Genomic DNA, 21,158 nt, shown 5'->3' on the forward strand with positions numbered 1-21,158 from the left:
CAAAGTGAACGGACAATATTTTTCCCTTTCTTTTTTATAAAATTTCGTAATTTGAGCTTTAATGACTTTGCGCACGAAAATTAGCGAGAACATCATGAATTGCTGACGTCATTATAGTACGCATTTACATCATCAGTCAAAGCAGAAGATTTTACCCACCCTCCCACCCTCTATAACTAGCATTTTCGGTTATTGAATAGAAAATGTTTCATATTAGTTGTGATTTTGTTACACCTTTTCTGCTGTTAGATTTGTTGTATTTACAGGTTGTGTTGCTTTTGATCTTGCTGAGTAAATGTACTGTCTTCACCAATCCCATCGTCATGCCCGTTTTTCGCATCTTCTTCACCAAAGTCTGAGACGCCTCAAAGTGTGGATGCGGCTTTTAGGCTTACCAGTAGTATCATTGGACTTGGTTATAACTAATAAGTGCTTATCTTGACAGTATGTAATTCTGAACATCTGTTCCCAGGGTGCACCATTTTTAGGGATGCCATACAAGACTTTATATTGATGCCTCGGCTCCCTCACTTAAACGGCCAATGCCCATTCAGCCAATAAAAAGAATTCAGCATGAACTAGCTATTTCTTCTTTTTTATTATTTATTGGGTAAACTGGCACTCCCTTATTTTAATTTTCATCTTTGATAAATTGCATTTAAACATACATCAAACACACTTGTGAATTTTTTTTATGTGCATCCTAACATTTCTTTATATTTTTCTTCATTTAAATTGTGTATTAGTATGTTGGAACATGTTTCATTTTAAGAAGCTTTATAAATGTGTATTATAAATATTACAATGCTTTTCATACAGAGGTGATCGGGGTCTATATAAGATATCGTAGTTTGGGTTATCACGATATGGGTTGACCTCATTATCATCTTGTTGCAGGGATCCGGAATGGTTTAAATCAAAACATTTTTTATTCACAGCCAAAGAAACCTGTACTGTCTCAGTTTCACATTCTGAAATTTGGAATCTTCCAGTATTTGTCACATCATTTTTATTTCCAGGAACAACATCCATGCATCTAAAAATACAACGTTAAAATTGAAATAATTGTAGGGAAAATTGGGCGTATTTATCCCATCCACTCATCACCTTCCTCCTGCCTCCTGCAAAGGAAGATGGAGCATGAGAAGGGAATCGATATTAAATAAGATTAGCAGTGCTTCGTTTGCGATTTACTTCATATAAAACTTCATATATATTTAACCTGACAATAAATAACTTGCACTATAAAAAATTATAGGTTTTATAATGTACATATTGATAATTGGAAGATATTCAAAAGTAGTTAATTTAATAGCTTTAGGGACCTTAACAAATGAAATTCAAAATTATAAACATTTTAGTATGTTTACTTAACAATTTAAAATTGTTTGGAACATCAAATTGATTTCTTTCATTTAACTGACAAACTTCTGCAAATTTAGATGGGTTTTGTTAATTTCTCGAACTTATTATGCATATGAAATAAGAGCATTGTTCTCTAAGATCAGTTGCCTATAGGAGAATGTAGGGAAAGATTAAATTACCTATTGAACCTGTAAAATAAAAAATAAGAAATAAATCATTGAAAGGTGAGTGGAGTTGTTGTCATTACAATGGTTTTTTTAAGAAACAAATTAACATACGAGTATGGTACACAGATTGTTTACATGTATTATTTGCATGAATTTGAAATCGTATTATTTACAGTGAATGTGTGAGTTTGACATTATTATACGCACTTCATTTTATATGTACTTGTATGGAGATTTTATCAACATTTCTGAAATGTTCGTTTCTTTTATGTCTAAATGGCACAAAACTCATATAAGTTGGTTTGATTTAAGAAATTTACATTTGTCCCATTTGAAATGAGTCTTGTGAAGTAAAGAATCATATTTGTTCATTTCTAATTATTATCTAACCAATGCATGAAATATTCTCAGCAATTAGAGTCCCACCTTTCTTCTATTACTGCAATTTCTGCAAAGTGGGTGATACAGCTGTTTGTCTCCGAGCTTTTGCGTTCGTTTAAATTTTCTATTGTTGCATACAGAGATGTTCGAGGCATTCGATTGGTGTGGGTTACCGTTTTATTTTTTTTATTTCTGAAACAAAAACAGTTTATCTTTTTGTTATTGTGGTGATACTGTAGAAATAAAAGAATTTGAGATCTTTTAAATTTATGGTATATGAAAGAAACGTTACGAAATATTCATATATTGATAATAGAGATTATAATTATCATTTTCCCCCTATTATTTTCTGTATTTTTCATTCAGTTGGACTTTAGCCAGCCCCTTATGATTCTTTGTAATGGTATGGGTTGGCTTTAGACAGACTGGTTTTCAATAATTGATTTTTTTTCATTTTCATGAAAATAAAATCGATCTTTTCAGTTGGATAATTGGGATAGGTCTGATGGAAGTTTCCTACGAAAAACATTTTTAACCATGTTCACATTTTTGTAACTGTTTTAGATATACATATAAGTAAGATTTATAAACAGTAAGCTGAACATTTTTACAGGTGTGGTTGTTTATGTGTTTCTATCTATTTCAAAGTAAAAAAAATGATTAGTTGTGCTATTTTTAAAGATAAAATTTTCGACATTATAAAATTTAAAAAATACTTACCTGTTATATCTTATCCATATAACTATTGCAACGAAAACTGATGTGCATATAATACCAGCTAAAAAGCTAGTCAAAATCACAACTGAAATACAAAGGATTTATAAGGGTATAGCGAGTTGTATAGGGATAACAAAAAGCGTGTAGAAAAATTATATTAGTACTTTCACTGCGTTGGCATTCAATTTTAGTTTATTAACTTTAATATTAAAGATGATAGGAAATATGAAAACCTGTAAGATAAGTTTTTTCTTTGAAAGGTACATCAACAGCTCTCCGGTGTATTGATGATATAACTGTCGCTGTCAAATATTCCTGACGTTCCTGAGATTCTTTTGTCGATATTAACTCTCTTTCATTAAACGGTTTTAACGAAGATAAATTTGAGAGGCAAATAGGTATGTTTTGACTGCAGTTTTCTAGAAATGTTGAAGAAAAATTTACATAAGGTACATGCACTCTCCAGGGTTTTTTATATTTCTGGTAAAACGAGAAATTAATACTTTTAACGTCTGTGTGAATTCCATTTCATTTTTGAAACGAACACTTTATAGTTATGGTTTTTAATTCCGTTTATCAATTTTTGGAGGGCATTATTATTAGTATTACATGTATTATTATTATTTCATAAAATTACTGACTTTTAACGCTTAGTTGAAATCCTGTGCCTTCGTACATATCGTCTGATATAAATGATATTTCGACTCCCAATCCCGCTGTTTCTATATGGTGTTTTTTTTCTTCACAGCTGTGAAACAAAACACGGGAAGAACTGATTTCTTCTATCTAAAGAAAAATAGATTTGGATGAGTGAAGGAAAAACGTCATGATATTTTTACACTCCAAGCTTAAACATGGAAATATCTGAAATTTCAATGTTTTAAATGAAGCATACACGTACAATAATTACATTATTTTGTAAAAACTAACTTTAATGATATATTTTACCAAGATGGCTTTAATGTGTTACATGCAGCCTATTACCTTCAGATAGTTGGTGCAACTACCATTAGTTGTGTTAATACACAGTTTATTTATACGGATAGACAGTCCAGAGGAACATTGCGGTTTTGAGACTAGAACAGTCCAAGTTATGTTCCTGTTTGGCAATTTTTCTGCAATGTATCGTTCATTACAGTCGTCAAGTGTAGTTATATAAGGGTCATAGAATTCACCAGCTGTTAAAAATACAATTTTAAAAAAAAACGAAAAACATATCGTGATAAATACCTATATTACCAAAGATACTAGTAATTTAATTGTATCGTGAAGACATCAAAATCTGTAGCATGCTCCATATCGATTTCTTAAAATGACGGCTGAAAATACACAATTTTCTAAATGCTCATAAAATTACTTACCCGAATGCTTCCAAAACATTATCACAAGAATTAGAACTGTCGATTCCATAAATCTTGTGTATATCAATATCTATTGTTCAAAGCAAATCTGTTAAACCTTTGATATGTGGTCGCTATTTCTCGGCGTGTCAAAATAGTTCCCGTTTTTGAACGCATGACGCTTGTTTAGATCGAAGGATATGATAAATATATTAGAAGGAAATGCATGATAAAAAAACCACACATGCACAAGGCCGCTAATCATATTATATTTAGGTATATTCGATTAATTGCAAGTTCTTTTTGGATGATAGAGGTGTCATCATTTATCATTTATTTCCTCATTTTATAATATTATCAAGCACGTACTTGAACGTTCTAAGTTATTATAATATCAAATTGCATACGCCTATCCTTGTGAATTGTATTTAAATTGACGATATCTTCTGTAAACTATCAAGTCAATGTATTTTTAAGCACTGTATTGAACTTTAATTTCAATTGAAATTTATTTGTGTTGGAACACTGAAAACTATACACGCTATAAAGATAACACGTATTGTTTTGTAACATGAAATAATACTTTCCACAAAGTATTTCGAAATAAATCATTCTAAAATATAAAAAATAAGTATAGTTTGTAATCAGGAATTCGATACTTTGTCTTGAATATTGATGAAAGAAAAGAAAAACAACCTCATCGCTTGGAATCTATCCGTAATTGTTCATTTTACGTTGGATTTTTTTTATTGTTTCTGTTCATAAAAATAAGAAAATCGATATTTTTAGGAAATTGTGAAAAACCAGATGCGGACATTTCCCAAGGATAACGTTTTTAACCACGTGTTAACGCTATTCATAGAGATAGACACCCATGTATCAATAGGATTTTTAAACACTAAGTGCAGCTTTTTACTCGTGAATTTTTTATTATCGTTTTCTTTGTTTCAAATTAAAACATTTAATTTTTCTCATATGTATTTATATTTGTATTTATTGTCTATGCCAGTTTTGATAAGAAAAAGGTAAAAAAAAAGTTAACATTTTTAAAACTTTAAAATTATGGTGGCATAGATCTGCCACCACTTGTCAGATAATTAGGTTGACTTGTCAGATCTTGATGTCGATTTGTCAGATAATTATGTGGACTTGTCAGTTCTTTAAGTCGACTTGTCACTTATCTATGTGTTTAAAATTTAACACTACAACCTTTCTACGCCCAATTTGTGCCATCAAGTTGAAATAATATTTTCTGACAAGTCGACATAACGATCTGACAAGTCGACATAAGCATCGTTTAAGTCGACATAATTATTTGACAATTCGAAATACTTATCTGACAAGTCGACATAATTATACGACATAACATCTGACAAGGCAACATCATTATCTGACAAGTCGACTAATAATATGAATGATAATTTTTTTTCTGTCAGATAATTATGTTAACTTTTCAGATCTTTATGTCGACTTGTCAAATAATTATGTTAACTTGTCAGATCTTTATGTCGACCTGTCAGATATTATGATGCCAGGTAAATGGCAGTTAGTGGCACTAACAAGCCTTAACATCAAAATATTGAGTTTCTAGTCAATACGGTAATTTTCTGACATGTCAACATAAATATCTGACAAGTTGACATAAATATCTGACAAGTCGACATAATCATCTGACAAGTCGACATAATTATCTGACAAGTCGACATAATTATCTGACAAGTGGTGGCAGATCTATGCCACCACATAAAATACTTACCTATTACTTTGTATTAAAATCACAACTGAAACAGCAATGGATGTGCATTTAACACCAGCAATATTGCTAGTCAAAATTAATTTCACAACTGAAATAAAGAAAATATATTAGAATATAAAGGGTGTATAGAGAAAAAAACAGCGTGTAGAAATATTGTGACCGTGTTGGCCTTCAATTTTATCATGAGATATTGGAGATGATATGGATAATGTTAACCTGTAGGATTATTTATCTTTGAATTTTACATCTTCTTTGTACCATAGTTTAGTTAGCATTATTTTAGTTAAAACTTTATAAGTTATATCTACATCAATAAAACGTTAGGTTATATTTACATGTTCTATTTTGATTTTTAAAAAACCAGCAAACGAATTTGTCTACTACACGTTCATGAAACCGTCAACAGTACAATATTCTTCCGCATCTAAATTACCCATAAAAAATGGACGTATAGTTTAGACTTTGTCCTTTATATAAATATTCGCACTCAATCCTATATGAAGCTTATATGTCGCTGTAGGGGAGACGGGACGTTGATCACGTGGCTTTTAGTGAAACATGGCAGTATTTATTAAACATTAAGTGATAGGTAATAAACAATGTGAACGTCAATTTGTGTAAATCATTTTTTAAATCTATAGATTTGTAAAGAAATTATATCCATATTGATTAAATGGTACCTTAAAAGAAACAATTTTCAGTTCTTTTAAAGCAGGCTAACATATTCTTATCCGTTGAATTATGTGAAATTTCCGAATTGAAAGTACATTTATTACTTAAAGGAATTTTTAAAGTGGCTTGAGACACCAATGCATTATTTGATTAATCGATGAGCAAAAATATTGTAAAAAAAATGAAACCAATATTGACTTCCAATAATTTTATATGAATTTTTTTGTATTTTATGATAGAAACCGAAAACATTGTTTTATCTGCGAGCGGGATATCTTAGAGCTTAAACTTTGGTATCAATTAAAACACAATACAAATTATCTATAAATACATATCAAAGACGGTCATATAAACTTTACAGTATTTCTGTTAAAAATACATTTATGAAAAACAAGAATTGTAGATATCTTTTTAATCTAAGGATAAAACTGGAAATAAACTGTTACTCACATTTAGCTGCACAATCATATTTCAACAAGAAATTGAAACGGATTGTGAAATTAAAGAAAAATTGATAAATTTTAAAATCAAACCGATCCCAATTGTAATTCAACTGATTTCTTTGTAAATTATCATTGTTTAGTAAGTACTTTATGTGACTATATGGTATTCATTAAATTTTATCTATAGATTAAAAAAATGGGATATAATATAATAAAAACAAAATTTTCAGAAATAATTATTTAATAAAAGAATTAAATACTAGACAAAACGATCTTTAGCACGTATTTATTTATACCAAAGTATCGATAACTCCGTTTGTGTATAAATCGAAATCATTATAAGTAGAGTATACCAAAAAAATACCCCCAAAAAGAAAAAAGCAAGCTTTAAGTCCAAAGACCCATGTTACAGTGTATCAGACCGAAGGTGTTTGCACGATATAGAACCCATTGCTGATCAATGTTTTTATTCATGCATATAAAGAAAAAAACTCCTATGATTTTTTCTTGTTGGTGATACAAAATTGATTTCAATCTTCAATTTCAGGTTCAATGTCGTCGTACAATATTACTACTGTTGCTGTACACTTAGCCTCACCTGTTTCCATAGTAAATGCGTCTTGCAGGATATGGCATCGACTAAACTGACGTAATTTGAACTTCGACCCGTACTAGATCCTACTCTTTCTACATAGTGTTACTGTCGACGTGAGAAAACATACCTAGGATTTCTATTTGTGTTCTTAATATGAACAGTGCACTTTATCATCATTTAATTACGCATATTCATATGCCTTTCAGTTGATTTTGCATCTTAATATAACAAATACATTTTTTTTTTAAAAAAACGACTATTTACTCTTCAGCTTTAAAACGTATATGCTTTTAAATGAAAGAATGTATTTTATAAAGTATCCCAGTAAATCATAGTTTTGATATCTAAGCTATAGTATGACTATCTCATTTCTAATATATGTGAAAGGTTAGTTATTGTTACCATATTTAATACCTGTAGTTAGAGAGTACCACTGTCAGAGGTACATTTAGCAGCTAAGCATATGTGATTGTGAAACCTTGTTCCATAAACAGGTGATCGTTGCAAAGTTTTATATTTATGTTTATCATTTATTATTATTGTTTATTATTGTATCTTGAAATAATGTAATCTACACAGGAGCTACATTCAAATTTTATGTTTTTATTTAATTACTTATTGATATTGATAATGATATAGAGCATATTTCTATATTTTTGTAAATTGTGTTCAAGTGCAGTAACTTGACCCTGAAAGTATGAAGCATTAAAATCAGGGTTATCCTTCTTTACAAATAGTTTGATTAGTAATGTATTTCATGAATATTTTCATGCTGATATCTATTAATTATATTACAGGATTTAGTCCTTTATTCCCTACATTCTATATCTGAATAAATGAAGAACCCTTAAGTGGACTTGATGATCTTTGGGACAGCCCACTACCACATAGGCTTAAATACTAAGTCATGGGTCACATTACATGTATCTTCACAGTAAGTAAATGGCAAATACCATTTCTTGAATCAGAAATTATTAACTCGTAAATAAAAACATCGTCAGTACTTTTTGTAATTTGATTTTGAAATGTATTTACATTGCTGTAATATTTAGGCGAGACAATTAATTATTTTATTTCATTTATTGATTTGGATGTTATAACGGGATTTAATTTAAGTACCAGTTTTATCTGAAAGTTCAAGAGAACGACAACTTTTTTCAAAGTGCGTAAATATAGTGGACGCACTTTGAAAAAAAAATTATTTCACAGTGCATTAAAATGATTCCATATTTAACGCACTTTGAAAAAAAATTCCAATGTGTGTTGTAACACAGCATCCACTGTTGACCGTTCGCACCCGCCGTGCGTTCCTTGTCACAGTTTGGAATTGAATGTTATGATCGAGGTTAATGTCATAATAGGGAAAAACGAAAAGCTAATGATTTGGTTTGTTTGTGTTAGTCAAAATACAAACAATGAGCAAACACTGACCTCCATTACATTGCAGATGAGATCAGGTACCTATGGGTAGTAAGCATCCCCTGTCGACCGGTCGCACCCGCCGTGTGCTCATTAACAAGATCATAAAAAACCGTAGTCAGTCCGGTGTATGAATAATAGTCTAACAAGTATGGAAAACGTCATTCAGCGTGTGTCTCAATGAAACATTATAATTGCCGACAAAGTCATTGTATTGACCATAGAACTTGCGTAGAGATGATTTACATTTTTTCTCGTTTTCCTCTTTTTTCTCCCAATTACTTATCTTTAATTTTGTAAATAAACAAATCATTAGAAAACTTCTCGGCAATTTACAAGTTTCGTTTTTACAAATTACTACTGATAAATTCCTTTTTTAACAAAATTGCTCTTTTGACCTTTACATCTGTATTATACAGTTGGCCAATACAAGAAATCTTCGAACTTCTATCTATCTGTAAAAATTATAAAGATTATCTATAAATAAGTTCATGCTGTGATAGTTTTGTTTATCATATATACGATGTTTCCAACAACTTCAACAACAGGTTTGTGAATCTTTCCCCGGAAACACATTCCTAATTACCAGAAATAAAATTTTCAAAACCTGGAAGAGTAAACATAACCATGGATTTACTTTGTTCTGCTATGTTTTGTTTCATATACCTAATGATATTTTACTTGTGAATTTACGTGAATTGTACTAAGTATCGAAAATTACGAATAATAATTCACACGATACCTACGTCCTATATGCTCACACGTACTGATCTATGGTTTAAGTATTTATACAGATTTGAATAAAAAGGCTTTTAAGAAGCCAATCACATAAGTGTATATCAAATTAAGAGCCATGTTATACCAGGAAGAATGTTAGGCAGTGAAACATGATTCGTGAATCGTGATAAATAATGCAACTCGCAATTCGTATGTACATGTAGAAAAATAACGCTCAACAAGTTCACACACATCTATTAATCACTAACAGCTTTCATTGTACAACTACGGTACAATAGCAGAACCACGAGCTACTTGATTACCATATGCAGTCTGCAGTATTTTACCTTTGATTTGTAAATTTTGCAATCATCAGGAAGCGAAGTAGATAGGAAAATTTATCGGTTTTGAAACCTTTGTTTCAATCAAAATAGTATACAAGTTTTAAAAAAAAAATTGCATTATTTAATTATAAGTATTTGTTTAAATTTAATAAATCTACGGACTGGGATTTCGCGCTTCTCTTACAAAAAAGAAGATCGAAGAAATATGTTCAAGATAATACGCGTACGTGTACCACCTCTCGAATACTTTGATAACTTTTCTTCGGTGACGTAAAGATGTGATCGCCGTCATTTATGGTAGTTTTGACATGAGCATTTCCATTTGTTTTTAGGTATTTATTCTTTTTTTTTTGTTCTCTCTGGTACTTTTAAAGGTCACAAACATTGATGTAGAGAACCTGAAGAGAGTTTTACGTAAATAAAAAAATACGAAGAACAAGGTGTTAAATATTTTGGCAAAAAAAACTATCTCCGATACATAATTGATTTAAGTATTATGCAATTGATGTGTTCCAAAGTATTTATTAATTCAGCTTCACACAGTCTCAACAAGCCTAATCATTATCGTATAAATACTTAGATATCGTATCCCCCCCCCCCTCTAAGAAAACAAAGTCGTACTTGGTAAAGGATGTTGACCATATCTGCAATTGAAAGAAGAAATCTTTAAAAGTTTATTTTTTAGCAAATATTGATGTACTTAAGTGCGTTCATCCTTTATGGATATTTAAAAAATAATGTGTTTTCTATATAAAATTTGTAGCATACCTTTTTGTACTCTAGCAAACATACATACTAATGCAATGTCTTGGATCCGTTCCGATTCTGAGTGCTGAATCCATGGAATGTGTCGGTAGTCCTTGTTTTGTGACATAGTATGGTTGTTTTGTGTTGTAAATACGCTTGATATGTCCATATCTAAACTGTTACTGTTTGCTATTTTTTACTCTTTAAGTTTAACGACTGTTCTAGCTTTTAAAATACACATATCACCATTGTTGATATTTAAAAACGGTTCAAATGTTTAAAAACGTGTTTCTTTTTACGTTGGCAATAGTGTTTTTTCTGCCAAAAGCACTGTCATTTGTTTGGGAGATTTTAACGTATTTCGAGATTTTTGCTTCTGATGTTTTTGGTTTCTTTTTATTTTGTCAATTATTGCTACTGATTGTGTTATGTATGATTTATATGTTCTTGTTATTGAAAAAAATATTTCTCCTATTTGCTAATAGCGATCAAACACCAAAAGTATTTTAAAAGAGACCAAATATTTAAAACGAATCTCTTCTTTCTATGAAAAATTAGCATACGTTTAATTGTTAAATTAAAAGCAAACATACATTTACCTAAAGAGGCTGATGTGATGTCTTTTGACGTTGTTTCCATCGTTATTGCGAGTGCTGAATACGTGGAATGTGTTAGTTGTTCCTGTGTTGTAAAGTATTGTTTCTTTTGTCTTGCAATTGGCACCGGCAAACTCCAGTTAGATGTCGAAATATTATTTGTAGCTGCCGTTGTTGTTCTCATTCTAATACTGGACCGCATTTCTGTTTTGCATACAAGAAAAGTAATACATGTAACAAGATTTATTCTGAAGCATTTTCTTGTAATTAAAATATCTACATGTATAACTCCACGCATTGAAACAATAACAAATATTGTAAAGCAAATAATGAAAATGTAGTTCAATAAATAACAATTCAATTATATGCAATTGTATTACTTAACGCATGTTAATTTTTGTTCATTTTTATACCAACATCTTGCCAATGTTTATCTGTTACAGTATAGCTCAATATTCGTATAGTTATTTTCAAAGTACATGTGTCTGCTAAGCTACATTTGTTTGTTTTGTAGATTGAATAGAATTAATAGATGACATACACATGTATTACCTGCTGTAGAAGATGATATTGATGTTCTCGTTGTTAATGTTGATGTTGTTATTCGGTCATTTAGCACTTGTAAAAAAAAAGGCTAGATTTTTCTATTGAAAAATATTTTTTCTAAGCACGTTACACTCTAAATGACGTTAAAAAATAGAAATGTTTGTTTTAATTTTCAGTTTGTCATTTTCTTAATAAAAAGAATTTTTCAAATCTTTATTTTTATTCCCAAAAATAGCGGAAGATTGTTACCTCTTAGATTTAATTCAAATCCTTTCGAAGTCAACTCGTCATAGTTTGATACAAGTTTTATGAGTAGTCGATTCCCCAGAGCGCTTCTCTTCATTGTTAGTTTACCACATTCGTTAAATATTGTAAAGCTTCCACCGAAGGGATCAATTTCCTCAATCTGATAATTGAACAAAGGTCAATTAACTCTTATGTATGGATAATTTTCTTTCTACATATATTTTGCTATGGTTTAATTTCTTAAAACCAAAATGACATTTTTTTTTATTTCAGGTGATATTTTTCACCATAAACGTTACTTTACAAAATAGATTAAGTTCTGTTCTTTTATCTAAAATCATATAAAATAAACATGAAATCTCATCAATTTAGTCCAATTGACGGTCCTGATGACATTCTAGTTTGTAAACAATGGCCCTGTATGTAAAAAGTGAAGTTACTTCTCTACCTTTAATAGCCCTTTGAAATTGAATAATGGAAAATGTATGCTCAACAAATAATAGTTTGAACTTATTTTCTTTAAATAGTACAAAGGGATTGGGCACAAGTTTTAAAACTGTTGTAGCCCTTTCTCTAAATAAACGAATAATGTGAATGATGAAAACACAATACTGTGGAATCATTTAAATTCGTGGGGGGCAATTTTCGTGGATTGTGGGTTTTATGTTCGTTAATGGGGACGTAATTTCGTGGGTCTCATTGTTTTCAGTTTTATTAAGAAAGATAGTTCTGGAAAGTTTGTTTGCTGACACGAGTTATCTTTCTTTGCGCCAGTACAGGTACATGCTGTTTATACCGATACTAGGTATTAGGTCTTGAGTAAAACTCAGCAATAAATTCGCCAGAAGGCAAAATAATCTATTTAAAGTGTGATTTTTTTCTTGGTCTGTTCATTTTTCTCGAAGATGTGGCTGAGACAATAACTGACTATAGGTAAACTCAAAACAACAGCATCAACAGTTCCTGGTCTGCCCGACCCCGGGGACTAAACAGAACCTCGGGAAGTGGCAGTATTCAAGCTGCAATTGATGCAGTTGAAACTATTGTTACTAGTACTACCGATAGTCCGCTCTCGACATCAAGGAAAAGAAAGCGGGGTGAACATAACAACCAGGTGGACGAAGAACAAAGGGCTTAAATTGGCAGACTCGCTGTTGAAGACGGTGTTGCAAGGGCAACAAGGCGCTTTATGTCCAATTCTGGTATAAAAGTGTCAGAATCAACAGGAAGAAGCATCCGAGACCGGTATCTAAGAGCAAGAAAAGCATCTGTTATGTCATAGTATTTAATTACTTTCATATGACGTAAATATTAAATTACATTAAGCAATGCCGCATTTTTTCTGTAATAAATAAAATTAAATACGCAATACATATGATGCATTAATTTTTGGGGGATTCACATCTCGCTGCTCTTCTCAAATCCCCTCGAGGAAACACTTTGATGCTTGGTTCCTTGGATAGTGAGGTACAAAACTGGATCCGCCAAGTACGGCTCAATGGGGGTGTTATCAATTTGAGAATCGTTATGGCGGAGGTGTAGGCCATTGTGACCTAGTTCTACAGAAAAATATAAGCCCGGTTTGGTGGCCACATTGAAATCACTAAGCATCTTGCTAGGTCAATTATGCGCCGTATGGGTTTTGTAAAACGGAAAGGGACAAAGGCTGTTAAAACTTTACCAAGTGATTTTGACGACATCAAATGTGAATTTGTGAAAAAGTCAATAATTAAATGTTGTGAATGACTATTTTGTCCAGGATTCTCTTATTATCAGCTGGGATCAAACTGGCTGCCAGCTGGTTCCCGGGGGTGAGTGGACAATGGAGGAAAAAGGATCAAAGCAGGTTACAGTCGCCGGAATTGATGATAAACGACAGATATCACTTCTTCTAGGAATAACAAAATCGGGAATTCCCCTGCAACTCATATATGCAGGAAAAACAGAGCACTGTCTACCTCAAAATATAGAGTTTCCTTCTAATTGGGATATCACGTTCACCGAAACTCTACGGAGCAACGAAAGTTCGATGCTGCGATGTGAGGATAAAGTGATCGTGCCCTATGATAACGAGATTAGAGAGGAACTTCCGTTAGATCGAATCAACCAGAAAACCATTGCTATTTTCGACATTTTTGCCGATCATCGCACGAATTCTTTAATTGAATAATTGAAGAGCCCGGCATTCAGCCCCTGTATGTCCCAGGCAAGTGCACTGACAAGCTACAGCCGTTGGATGTGGTCGTAAACTACGATTACAAGGAAAAGTTAAAAGCAGAATTCCACGAATGGTATTCCACCCAAGTATTAGAATCGCTTCACCATAACGGTCCAAGGAATACCAATATCGATCTAAGAACATCGACACTGAAGCCTTTACACGCTAACTGGATAATTAATACTCATTACAACATGTCAAAACGCCCCGAGCTGATTAAGAGCGGCTTCCAAAAAGTCGGACAGTAATTAGTCGATCTATTATTCTACCGAGTAGTAATTAAGATTGAACTGAAGTATTAAATGTTATAAATAAATAAACTTCTCTTCTTCACACTGCGTTCTAATATTTTTTGCTGTAAAACACAAACGTTATCTTTATATACTCTGCGTTCTTTGCATTGAAATATGAACATGAAACTTAAAAATGCCTTTACTTCTACTTTATGCGTACATATAGAGATTTTTTATTTTAAAAAGTACAAATTCGGTGTCTTTATTCGTTGAGGAAGTAAATTCGTGGGGAAGGGGTACCCTTGAAATCAACGAAAATTGAGCCACCACGAATCCTAATTATTCCACAGCATTGCTTAACATGTTAACCATCTACCAAAATATGAAACTTTACTAAATGAGAAAAATACCTTTAAATAATCTTCACATAAACCCCTTGACGGTCTTATAATATCCATGTTGATATCAATCAAAATTTCTTTTGTTTCGGCAGGTGCTGTCACATTCCATGTGTAGATTGTATTGCTTTTATAGTTGACCTTTGGGTAACCAGGGGACTTGATATGTATCACATAGGATGGCGACAGTTCTATGTCTTCAGAAATCAAAAGACTTGCTGGAATATTAGATAACGAAATAAATATAGTTTATTCTACTGTCGAGTGAATAAAAATGAATAGCATTACTATAACTGACGAATGTTGGTGTGATTAAAAAAATATCCATACTGTATGGGTCTTATCATTTTTAGCTGTCGAATTGCAACTTCAGGGTGACGTTTACTCAGAATGAAAAAAAATCCACTGATGATAATGAAAAACCATCTATTGTGTGTTATAGACCTGTGCTTGTATTGTGGTTTTTTTATTTTCAGAAAAGTAGGTCAATGGTCGACCTACTTTTTGAGTTAATGGCCATTGAATATTTATTGAAAAAATCAAGAAAAATCCCATAAAATTTTACATTACGATTGAGATTTTCTTAATCATAAAAATATTACAAATAATTAAACACTTTAAAAAATAAGATACAGTTTATGATTGGTAGTGGCACTAAATAAGTACACAGCAGCAAGATTTCAGCAACAATGTTAAGAAATAATCCAGTCCGAATTTCCTCTATCAGTTTTCAAATCCCTATTTTTTATCCAATTTTTAAAAAATTGAATGATAACATAACCAAAACATTTATAGTATTAAACTACTTATATTGACCTTATTATGTTGGCATGAAATTTATATGAGATCAATGATCCAAATTTTGAGATATGGTGTCTTTTTTTTAAAGCATTTTTCAGTATTTTTATAATTCTTGCCATAAGATTATTTTGATGAATAAGTAAGGTAAAAGCAACGGAAAATATGCAAAATTACATAGACTTAAATATAAAATCTTAACTTTTAATGTTAGACTACTGCCAAAGAACTTTTAGCACAGAACAGAATCTGCAAAATTTAGTCCGAATTTCCTCTGTTTGGCTAAAAGTCAATCTTTGTTTGAGCCTAATTCCATAATAAACTAAACATATTGAATGTTTTGTCAATAATAATTCATTTCATAAATACTTTTTGTGTTTCGAACAAATTTAACTCATTTCATTGGACTTGAAGTAATAACAATCGGAATTTGAGAACTCAAACCCTGAGTAAACAACACCCTTAACTGGGTAAGTAAATTATGAACGTACAATGTTACACTGACAATTTTGTTATATATTACAATCGTTTTGTTCAGTATGAAGAAGAGCTACATTAAACAACTGACTCGTCAGAGATAAAGTGCTTTGAGTCGGTACCAGACACCTCGTCGAATGCGACAATTCAATAAAAGTCAACTAATCGAAAGTAAAACTCGCCGATGCGACATGTCACAAATGACAACTCATGGATGGCAAAAACTTATCGGTATACTCTGAAATAAAAATCTTTGAACACTTCTCAGATTGTTTTTTCACACTCAGTTAAGACATGGCTGAGGAAGGTAGTGATTTCACTTTTATTTGGTCTCAAAGGAATGAAAACAAATTGACATACATGTACAATGACTTTGTACATCTAGTATGCTATATGAAAAATAAAAATAAACTCATTGGAAATGTATACTGAGCGATTGTAAGGGTATTTTAATTCAAGGGACCGCACAAAATGGAAATTACAGTCGTGTCAACCGTCAGGATGGCAACAGTTACTAGTAAATTACCCCCTGAGAGACATGCCCACACTATTAAGTACTTATAAAAATGTTTATATTAATAAAAATTTCAATAAATATTGTGGATTTTTTTTTTCACTTTCGATGACTGTCGATGAATATCGATGTGCTGTCGTATCCATGAGTTGTCTATTTCGTGAATTTTCCTTTAGATGAACAGTCCATTCTGTGAGTTGTAGCATCGATGATTTTTTTCGACGGATTATTTTTCGATGAGATGTCATGGGTAACAAATTTCAGTGAAGTTAACACATCATTAGCAGATGTCATGGGTAACAAATTTCAGTAAAGTTAACACATCATTAGCCCGAGATTCCCTAGAACAAACTGAATTATCCATAACGCTGGATATGTTACTGAACCTTTACTTTTCCATGTTTGTTAAACACCTTTTAAAATAACCATAAAGCAAGCTTTCTTATTATTAAACTTATATTATACAGTTTAATCAATATATACTTAGTTCAGTAGTTAACTTATCCGGCTTGTGCAATACAATCCCCGAGTTCAAATCACAGGCACTTGAGACATTTCAAATTGTAATAAAAATTTGAGGCCGACACTCACCTGTTCCAATGAATAAATTCTAACTTGCATATTATTTGTATATTGTGTACTATTTGAGAAACTATTTCAATGTACAACGAGCCACCTTAAATAGGTATAAATAATTAAAATTCTATTTCGCCATTTTTCATTTAACAATATTTTGCACTTTTTAATAGCCCTGTTTACGCTATACATTTTAAACTTCAAAATGGACTGATAACACCTTAGCTCTGTCGAGTCTGTTTGACTCTGCATATCAAAGTTGTTTTTTAATCAAATCTGCAACTTGTAAAAATTATACCAACTTGTATTTGCATTAACTTACAATTATTCTTTCTTTTTAATTTTTTTTTTGCTTCCGAATTCACTTCTTTAAACATGTTCACCTTTTATAAATTATCGCTCTGAATTTTTTTATTAAATCTTTGCATATTTTTATAGAATAATTGGTCAGAACAAAAACAAAAATTAATATTGGACATCAATGAAGTGAATTTTTGAAACCATTCTTGTGTAAAGAGATAGGTTTTTAAACTTTTAAACATGTTTTCTTTTCTCGTTTAGAGCATTTGACAAAAGTATGACAATTTTTCAAAGAGAAAATGAACACTGCACACTAGTACGGTCTCTATACCCATATGATTAAGTGTTTAGTTAGCTGTCCAGTGATGATATTTCAAAGTGAAATGGTGCACTAAATATTTATTTTATGGATTGTTAAAGTATCATTTTATGATTCTGGAACAGGAATTTGTTATTCAAAGGAAAAAAAAATATGCTCTTAATTATTTCATACATTATTTCATTCCTTAAGAGAAAGTTGAAAGCCTGTTTTGGTTGCAAGAAAGACACTTCAATAGCCAAAAGCTTAAATGTTTTTGTGAATAATTAATATATTTAATTAATATCTAATGAAAATATGTTCAGTAATGTCAATAAGACGTTTAATATTGTTTTTAAATTTATGAAAATTAAGAAAATAATTTTTATTCTTTCTTCTTCTCATTAAAAAAGATGTGTCCAGTTATAGTAAAGATATAAAATGTTAGGCAATCAAACATTTTAATGGAGCACTCTACCTTACCATTAAATAAACACATATTAGACGAATCAGAAGCTCTTTAAGAGTAAATAAAGATAAAAGAAAGAATTAATTTTTTCAGCCGTGGTCTAGCTACAAAATGCTCGTGAATTGTTACCTACTATTTTTATATGGTGTATTCACTGTTGATGCAGTTGACCTTGCTGACTTTTTTGATATTGCTGTCGTCGATTGTGTTGAGATAGTGCTTGTTGTAAATGGTATACCCAACTTCGACACTAAGAAATATAAGCTGTATTTTAAAGTCTCCAATATTCTATTACTTAGCGAGTTGTCCATAAGAATGTTTGGTACGATTTTTAATGAATATATACATATATTTTTGTTTTGTTTTAACGTTCTACCATACATTTGTGACAACTGACTGCATATGTTGTAACAAGTGGTCCAGAGGCCTTGGTAGTCGCCTGAGAACCATAGCTTTTAGATAGACATCCTAGAGAGTCTCATCTTTGCATTTTAAGCTTCATTTTGGAGTATAAACTCTAATCCAAGACTCCTGTCGTTGTTTCCACTGCTTTTATTGTTTGAATTTTGCAGACATCAATTCATAAAAGAGGAAGGGCAAGAGTCGGAGAAATCTTGGATTATCGTAAATCAAAAATCGTAAACTTATGGTAAAAAGAGACCTACTGGCCTTAAATGGTCATTCTTTTACAATATTAAGGTTTCGTTTATAATGCAGACATCATACATACAATTTATTGCTACAAACATGCAATGCACAAGAAATTAAAGTGGGTTTCCTAAAATATAACACATAACTTTTGCGGCAACATCTTTCTGGCAATATTGCCGCAATCTCATTTGCATACGAAAAATGCTACTGCAGCAACATTGCCGCAATGTATTGCCAGAAAGGTGTTGTCGCAACAATATGTTGCAGCAAAACTTTTGCGGCAACATCTTTCTGGCAATATTGCCGCAATCTCATTTGCATACGAAAAACGCTACTGCAGCAACATTGCCGCAATGTATTGCCAGAATGTTGCTGCAGTATTGCTGCAATAATGCCAGAATGTGTTGCCAGAAGGTCCATATTTTGCTAAGGGTAACCTTTGGACAAATCAATTCAAGCCGTTGCAATTCAATATAATTTTCTTTATTTGGTGGAATCTTAGTAGAGAAGTTTTTGTTTGCTGGTGGGATGCCGAAACTTTTAAAGACACAATGTCTTTCTTCCTAATTCCGCACATACTACATTATCCTTCTAATTACTTTGCATTAAAATTTCGATGCATATATAGGAAAATCAACCTTTGTAATTTTGTGCCGCAAAAACTATTTTGAATGTGTTAGTTTAAATTTAAATACATTTAAATTGAAACTGATTTGGGGTATTTTATAATTTATGAGAACAATTTTAATCTACTCTAGGGATAAAAAAAATGAAACAAGCAGTTATAAATATTTTAGATGTTTAATAAATATATTATTGTTTTTTTAATTGTGTCACGAAAGAAAAAGTCATTCAATACCATCAATGTTGCATCATTTGAATTTTTTTCAAGAACAATGTGTTATTTCCTACAATACACGATATTTACTTATTTATAAAACGACACGCATGTTTTCATAACGCGAAATCACGTATGATACGACAACTCTAGAACTAAGTCATTGTTTCCATCCCTTTTTGCTTATTCCATGTACATGTATCTCTTATTACAAAATTTATTTGTTTCTAGTGTACATTCTTACACCACAGTGTAAAAAACACTAATTCTTGCAAGAATTTTGATTAAAAACACCACTAAGAACATGTCAGGATTCAATACATATTTTACAAAAATGTTAAAAACAAGTGAAAAGTGTCCAAATAATAATTGTGAAAAAATTTGGTCTAGGACTTTTAAATGGATTAAATGTGTTAATTATATTTGAAGAAAATAAATAATAATATTATCACGAAATTATTTTTTTTTCATTTCATTCCAATATTTATTATTAGTCATCTTTTACCTTTCAATGTGAGTTGAAATCCTTTTGAAGTCAGCCTATCGTCGTTTGATATGAGTGATATTAGCAGTCGATTTCCCATTGCTGTTATATCAGTCGTGTGCTGACCACATCGCTTGAAAAGAGTAAAACGTCTCGCCAAAGATTGGATTTCTTGTATCTAATTGACGAACAATTATGAATATATTAATGAAATGCTTAGATTTACTCGTCGCTTTTAGACGGAGTGTGTTTTCGTTGCGACCACAAGTGATATAATACAACATGCATAGTCTATTAACGGGGTGAGCATCGAATGAATGATAGGTCGGTAGGCTTTTGTGTGACATTTATATAACTATACATTAGCCGAATGGATGCATTTCGAAAATCATTTTTTTTTTCTTAGGGGCACTTTATTCATAGTTATAAAGTTGCATGTTTTAAAATTACATTTTCTTAATTTTCTATTTTAGTTAATTAACTGAGCATCGCAAAATAAACTTCAGAAAATGACACATGTCTAAACCAATCACGCAGGCTTTTTGAATTGAACATTACAGCAGCATTTTAAAAAGTTAATTTGAATATGTTTATCTCAAACTGTTATTTTTCTTTCTTTTTAAAAATGATCCAGGAAAATTTTATCTATAAACTAGTTTATATTCATCACATTAACAAGACGTCTTTTTTTATCTGATGTAAACCTTGTCGGGAATGTAGGATAGTATAATCACCAGAGGTATTGATTCAAAGTTAACTTTAAAAGACACAAACCTGTAAATAGTTGGAACAAGGATAACCACGTGTCCTTTGGATTTCCATTGTTATCCTTATAAAAATTTCTTCTACAGCG

The 21,158-nt window shown here is 31.3% G+C and overlaps 1 protein-coding gene and 1 long non-coding RNA gene across 2 annotated transcripts; both read right to left on the reverse strand.

Annotated features, from left to right (window-relative positions):
• Nucleotides 1–654: 654 nt before the first annotated feature.
• On the reverse strand, nucleotides 655–2,721 carry LOC128157697 (uncharacterized). Its single transcript, XR_008239849.1, has 3 exons — nucleotides 2,634–2,721; nucleotides 1,959–2,105; nucleotides 655–1,036 (listed from the first exon to the last, which is right to left on the reverse strand). It is a non-coding gene; the product is annotated as an uncharacterized LOC128157697 (long non-coding RNA).
• Nucleotides 2,722–8,105: 5,384 nt separating this feature from the next.
• Nucleotides 8,106–20,473, reverse strand: LOC128191978 (uncharacterized). Its single transcript, XM_052864379.1, has 5 exons — nucleotides 20,327–20,473; nucleotides 14,913–15,118; nucleotides 12,055–12,211; nucleotides 11,263–11,463; nucleotides 8,106–8,125 (listed from the first exon to the last, which is right to left on the reverse strand). The coding sequence occupies exons 1-5, from the start codon at nucleotides 20,403–20,405 to the stop codon at nucleotides 8,106–8,108; spliced, it is 663 nt and encodes a 220-aa protein (XP_052720339.1). The 5' UTR covers nucleotides 20,406–20,473.
• Nucleotides 20,474–21,158: the final 685 nt, after the last annotated feature.

Source organism: Crassostrea angulata, chromosome 1 (assembly GCF_025612915.1).
Source record: "Crassostrea angulata isolate pt1a10 chromosome 1, ASM2561291v2, whole genome shotgun sequence".
NCBI lineage: Eukaryota > Metazoa > Mollusca > Bivalvia > Ostreida > Ostreidae > Magallana > Magallana angulata.

Excerpts from the sequence above, each read along its gene's own strand:
- LOC128191978 (XM_052864379.1), bottom strand. The coding sequence starts at position 20,405 with ATGGGAAATCGACTGCTAATATCACTCATATCAAACGACGATAGGCTG. Across the intron at positions 12,212-14,912 it reads TATGTGAAGATTATTTAAAG|ATTGAGGAAATTGATCCCTT; the intron begins GTATTTTTCTCA and ends TTCAATTATCAG. Across the intron at positions 11,464-12,054 it reads ATTTGAATTAAATCTAAGAG|AAATGCGGTCCAGTATTAGA; the intron begins GTAACAATCTTC and ends TATGCAAAACAG.